This window comes from Gossypium hirsutum, chromosome D11 (genome assembly GCF_007990345.1).
Source record: "Gossypium hirsutum isolate 1008001.06 chromosome D11, Gossypium_hirsutum_v2.1, whole genome shotgun sequence".
Classification (NCBI taxonomy): Eukaryota; Viridiplantae; Streptophyta; class Magnoliopsida; order Malvales; family Malvaceae; genus Gossypium; species Gossypium hirsutum.
Window position 1 is genome coordinate 72,814,465 of NC_053447.1, and position 6,335 is coordinate 72,820,799.

At 34.7% G+C, this 6,335-nt stretch overlaps 1 protein-coding gene across 4 annotated transcripts; it reads left to right on the forward strand.

Annotated features, from left to right (window-relative positions):
* Nucleotides 1–1,209: 1,209 nt before the first annotated feature.
* On the forward strand, nt 1,210–6,335 carry LOC121223587 (valine--tRNA ligase, chloroplastic/mitochondrial 2). 4 transcript variants are annotated; one of them, XM_041105342.1, is made up of 7 exons: nt 1,217–1,650; nt 2,102–2,263; nt 3,724–3,861; nt 4,699–4,749; nt 4,894–4,971; nt 5,381–5,531; nt 5,886–6,335. In XM_041105342.1, exons 4-7 carry the CDS (start codon nt 4,705–4,707, stop codon nt 6,035–6,037), a joined length of 426 nt encoding a protein of 141 aa, XP_040961276.1. In that variant the 5' UTR covers nt 1,217–1,650; nt 2,102–2,263; nt 3,724–3,861; nt 4,699–4,704; the 3' UTR covers nt 6,038–6,335. The 4 variants fall into 4 exon arrangements, 3 of the variants coding, with proteins under 3 accessions (XP_040961277.1, XP_040961278.1, XP_040961276.1); XM_041105343.1 differs by having other exon boundaries at nt 1,210–1,650; nt 2,102–3,861; XM_041105344.1 differs by lacking the exon at nt 3,724–3,861 and having other exon boundaries at nt 1,210–1,650.

The following is a 6,335-nucleotide window of genomic DNA, read 5'->3' on the forward strand; positions in this document are numbered from 1 at the left end:
TGTGCCCTACAGCGAAGGAGATATGGAGTCACTTAAATTTCTCATGGATATTCAACAACAGTCATATGGATACTTGGAGTTGGCTTACCTGGGTTTTCAGCCAAGGGACAAATGAACAGTGCAGGAGTTTCTGTTGCGGGCTATGGTTAATCTGGACAAACAGGAATAAATTATTATATGAAAACATATCAAACACTAGTTGGGATATCTCCAAACAAATACAAAGTTATATTCTAGAGCTAGAAGGGAGTAGAGAAAGAGAACTTATCGAGGGAACTAGCGTGAGGTCTAGACAAAGTTCACAAAGGGGGAAAAATGCCATCCTTTTTTATGCGGCCTTCAACTTAAAGAACTCCAGATCTGCGTCAGGCCTTGTTGTTTGTAATGAGGAAGGTAAGATCGTTGCAGCAAAGTCGACCCTTCATGAAGATATCGCATCTCCATTTGCGGCGGAAGCAGTGGCAGGTCTTCAAGCCGCAAGGTTAGGGATTCAGTTGGGTTTTCATACTGTAGACATAATCGGAGACTCAAGAACAGTGATTACAAAATGCCAAAATACAAGTCGTGACAAATCAGAAATAGGGGCGATAATCAGTGATATTCAAAGCTTAAAGGATCAATATCGAAGGATCAGATTCCATTTTATCCCAAGGTCAGAGAACAAAGAAGCCCACAGTCTAGCTAGAGAAACACTCAAGAAGGGAAGAGAGCAGTACCTGGAGGGAGAGACCTTTCGATCATCTAGAGGAGAAATGGTACCAAATCATCGGATTTCTTCAGAGTAAAAGAAATGGGAAGACTTCAGCGTTCGGTAATATGGGACGACGCTTGAAATGGGTGGAATAGCACCGTTCTGAAATGCAAAATTGATAGTGAAAAGATATGGAAAGATTTGCTTTTACGTTTCAGTGGTCTTGGGCAGAAGAAACGTCAGTATCATTTATGAAGATCAACTGACTGTTCGGCTGGAAACAATTTGAATTTTCATTTATTCTCTTTTCTTGTGCAAGACAAACAGATATTGGGCCTGTTTATTTTTGTTATTTTGTTTTCTTAGGGCAAATTGGGTTTAGCCCAATTGAACTTTATTTTTACAATTTATTAATAAAGTCCAGTCGAATTTTTCAAAAAAAAACAATAAATGCAAACACCATTATTACTGGTATTTAAAAAACAGAAACAATTTCCAAAATTTATTCTTTTGAAAATAAATAATAATAAAAAAGTCTATGCCAGAATGTAAATTTTTAAAATAAACATTGCCCCTTTATTTTTTATGCCTCTCTATCTTTAGTTTCAGATATATGCTTCGTTTTACTAATATTTTAAGTTAGCTTTTGTCAAGGTTTTCGGTTTTCGGTTTTCAATTTTCAGATTAAAAGAATCAGGCCACGTTTGGTTGGTTCCTTCTTTATTCTTGGATGAATATCAATGCTTTTGTTTGGTTTACGGTTTCTTCATTCGGCCGAATTAGTTAAAAGCCTTTCTATTCCCTCAAATGCGTAATAGGGATTCAGTGCTGAAAGCTTTGAATGGCCATTCCGACCATGGCCGAATAGAAATGAAGAAAATTCTTCCCAAAATCTCCTTCACACTTTCTCTGCAAATGCGTTCAAAGTTGCTTCTTTTATGACAACAATACACCTTCAGGTTAGCAGATTTTGCTTTTCAAGTTTAATTTCGTTTGGTTTCTGTTCTTGCAATAATCAGATTTTGTTTTAGAAGGGTTTTTGGTGATGGGTTTTCTTTAATTTTTTCTAAAAATATAAGCTACAACTCAACTCCCAAATCTGTTTTTGGGGGAGATAATGTTTCGTTCTCTTATGGGAAACCTATGGACTAGAATTGAATTGCTTGGAGTCAATCGTAATCACCATGTCGATCTCTTCCTCTCAATCCTTGTTTTATTATTTCGATTTTGTTGCTGGAGACGACAAAAATAAACTAATTAATGGAGGAGATAACTCAAAATTTGATGAATTTATATTTTCTGTAATACTCAGGCATATCTCTTTTGCAATATTTGTCATTCTTTAAATCAAAGTTTTATTCCCAAATTTCTTACTGATAATCACTTAGTCTTCATTATTGTATTGTACAGTATTTCAGATTTGTTTCAGGTTGGAGATATGGTGCAACAGATGAAAATTTATTAAGAAATATACATTATAGTGCTTTGGAGCTGACAAGTTGATTTCCAGACACTAGAGGGTCAAATGGAAACAGAAGTTATGCTAGCGGGCAGTATAGACGGCTCCTTCAGGTATAAATGGAGTTGGAAATAGATATAGATGGATCTGCATCCTCTTCCAAGTACAAGATGTCTCCGATTCCCTATTATTGTACTATGGGGCATTACTTGTTGGCATTTATTTGCGTTTATCACATTTATTGGTGTCAAAATACAATATGCTGAAGTGTGTCATCTGTTACTCTGTTCGGAGTAATAACCTCTAATTTGAAATGATTGTGTCAGTTCTTCCAGTGCTCATGTATCAGGGTTAGGTGATCTAAACATACCATACTTCTTGCAACTTGCTGTCAAGTGCGATAAAAATTAGGTCTCCTTTCCAATTTTGTTGTGACATTGGAACCTCTACATGTCTTGCTCATCTTTTTGTTCTGCCAATGATCTGGTATTCTTTTTGGCGTTACCATCTAACATTACATATCCCTTCCTATTGTTGTATTGGAGCTAAGCACATCATGATAGTAATATTTAAGCACATCATGATAGTAATATTTAAGAAATGATTGTATCTTCAATCCATAAACATTGTATGCAACTTTTCCAAAGGCCACCAAATTTCTTGTTTTAGATTTACATTTCAAAATTGCAGGTGAAAATAAGTTAGAAAACAAAATTGCACTTGATGTTATTTTAAAGCAAGTTATGTTGTCATTGTAAGCTGTCCGAATATTCGTTTACACTGTCCAAATGATCACGAACATAAGTTGTATTATTGATGTAAAATAAGTCATTGTAGTGATGCAATCTAAGTTGCTTGAATGTTATAAATGTAGGTTGGCTAAATATCCAATTGGTATATTTGCGATGTTGTGGACGTGGTTTGTGTTGCTAAGAAATGATATGACCATAAATTAAATAGAATGATATGAATTGTTGTAAGGATGATAGTTGGTTGAGAAGCTTGTAATGTTTGATTGTATTGCTTGTGTTATTAGATCTAAATGGTGACCATTTGTGCCAATTAAGGTAAGGTATATATGAGTTGTTGAAGAATTTGGTTAGTTCTTATAGGTCTACAGGGGTACCTAAAGGTCACTGTTAGGGAATGTTTTGAGTTTGGGCATGAAGTTTGATACTTATTGGCTCAATCATGCACTACACATCCTTGTGACTCATGTTTCGCACAATTGCCTTATTATTTTGAAATTGTTACAATTTAATCCTTGTTTATTCTCGGAACGTTCGTAAGCTAGATTTTAAATCCATTTTGTTTGCAAAGCATGATTTATGTGAATGCAAGTGATTATTCAATGATTAATTGAATTTTGGAGTTACAGGTCAGGAATTTGAAGATGAATATGTGACACGTAGGTGGTATGACTATAAATGGAATACGGAAGGATTATGTCCTTATAATATAATTTAACATATTAAGCTGCTTACGAACCTTTGTTTATTTTCTTTTATTTATGTCCATGGTTCTAGCTTATGATAGTATGTCTAATTAATCAATTTCCTTGAATAATCTCTAGGATTTTAATTTATCAACTGAAAGGCTAACAGCAAACACGGCCTTCACAAACAAATTATGGTATGCTGGCAAGTTTGTGCTGCAGGTTCTGCCTAATAAGGATAATGTTTCTGGTTGACAGAATATAGAGGCTTGTAAGGTTTGTTCCTCTTTTCTCAGATTAGTGGGATAGTATTAGACCACCTGTCTATCCTTGTCTTCTGACAACAGTATGCATTTACTACCATATGAAATTTAACATAAATCAGAAGGAACAATGTTGAAAAATGGCCAACCATGCTGCTGTTATGTTTTTGTTAAAGTGCATGCTGCTATGATGATTTTGTTGAGTGCATACAGCTCGTATGCATGCTGCAGCAATTGTGCATGTTGCAGCAACATATTTTCTGTTTTAGTTGCAATGTAATTTAGTTTGGTTGAAAATGAACTTAGTTGTTGATGTTTTGATGGGTTTAGGGGTGATTGAGCTGATAAGTCAGCTTATCCCATGTGTACAAGCAATGTTTTAATAGTCCCAATGCTTATTAGTGGGATTAGTTGAATATTCGGTGATGTATTTTGATTATAAATGTATTGTTTTCATATTGAATGAGCAAGCATATCAGTTGTATAAAGCAGATTGCTTCCTTGCTGCACGTTTGTGAGCAAGTAAATTATGTCAAGCTTCTTGCTCCTTCGTTCTCTGTCTTGTTCTCTTCTTTTGCTGCTGTCAAAACCCCAACAAACAAGCACATAAATATTTTTAATTATTAGATTGGTGGAGTATTCATTGTGTTTATTGATTGTACCATCAACAGTATTAATCTGAGTTATGCTTGCATTTGTAACTATTATTATTGCTCTCAGAAGAAAAGGAATCATTTATTATTGCATAGGGTGTAACTTAATTTTTCTTTTGACATCATCACAATGTCCTGTTCCTAAGAAGATTGACATCATCCTATTCAGTAAACTGAAGAAATTATTTCCTTTTCAGTTTAACATGGAGGGGTATCTTCTAAGGCTTCCTCTTCCGGAATGTTGGGTGGTAAGAAAAAAATACTGTGCTTGTTTTGCCACCATCTATTTATTTGTATACTTGAGCCAAGTTACTTCCATTCATACATACCCTGATTATTCTTTTTCTGAATGCTACAGAGAAGTTACTTGAGTACTGTTTTTCATTTTTCAGGTCTCAACACTGCATATGCTTATTGATGCTGTCACTGAGAGTTATAACAAACTTTTCTTTGGGGACGTTGGGAGAGAAGTATATGATTTCTTTTATAATATGCTTTCTGCTAATAGAACATAGTTCTGTAGTTTTATGCCATTAAGGTCTGAATTTTATGCCATTTATAGATCATGAAAACTGAGAACTAATGAAGTTTATGCTTTTGTTATATAGCACATAATGCCCTTTTTTTCTAAGGTTAAAGTGGTAAAAATCATTTGGTGCATAGTGTGTGTTATTTTATTGTTATCATTAAAGAATTCTATTGTAAGTTGGATCAGTATGTGCTGTTGAGACATACATGAAATACCTGTCATGGTCGTATATGTTGACAAAAAATACCGGTATAATTTTTACTCTGATTAGCTGTAGTTATTTTTGTGTTATATGTCCAGTTTTTAGATCTGCAACCCAAACTTGGGATTTATGTTTTTATTGTTTGCAGAGGTATATTGAAGCCAGTAAAGCTCGCCTTTACCACTCTAGAGATGATTCAGTTGCTTTAGTAGCTCAGACTGTTATACTTTACATTTTCGAGAATATACTGAAATTAATTACATCCATTCAAGGCATTCGTAACTGGGGAACTGTGGCAGGTGTCGGCTTTGTAGTGTTTTACCATGTTTTTTGTTAATATAATTTTTCCAATTCAAACTCATTTATTTTACCATCTTCTTGAATCTGATCATTCATGTTAATATTAAGTTTGGATAAAATCCGCTGGAACACAATTTCCATTGACGAGCACCTTATCAAGTCTAGATTTAATGTGCAGACCTGACTGTGCACATGCACATGTACTAAAGTGAATTTTGGTTCACATTACAGCATACATGAATAGTGCTTCATAAAAGAAATGATATTTTTTCTTTTGTTTTATTGTTTTAGGCATCCCCTAAGGTTTTCTGCTGATGTAACTGAATTTTTCTTTTTGTTTTATTTATCTTCAGGCACTCCCCAATCGGAGAGAAGCTCTCATAATATCTTTAGTCATATTTTCAGCCTTAGCAAAGCTACACATCGTGTTGGGATGATCTGCACTGTTCACTCATTTATGTCACTACAAACTCCATTTCGACTGTTCTGCATATTCAACCTTTAGAGGATTTTGCAGTTTTCTGTTGTTAGAAGCATATTATACCTGGCAGCTACACATCGACAATCTGACTAGTTCCAAAATAGACGTGGTCCCGAAGTTCTGCACTGATAACGTGAGCCCAGAACGCAACTGGCTTGGTCGGATAAGAAGGTTAGAGCAATACATAAATTTGAGTGGAGTTGAAATGCCATAATTGTGCTTTCATTGCTTCGTCAAAGTTACAACAAAACATTAAACCATGTTCATTGTTCTTCGTTGTACCTTTATACAGATTATTGATTTCAATGGTTTCTTGTTTTGA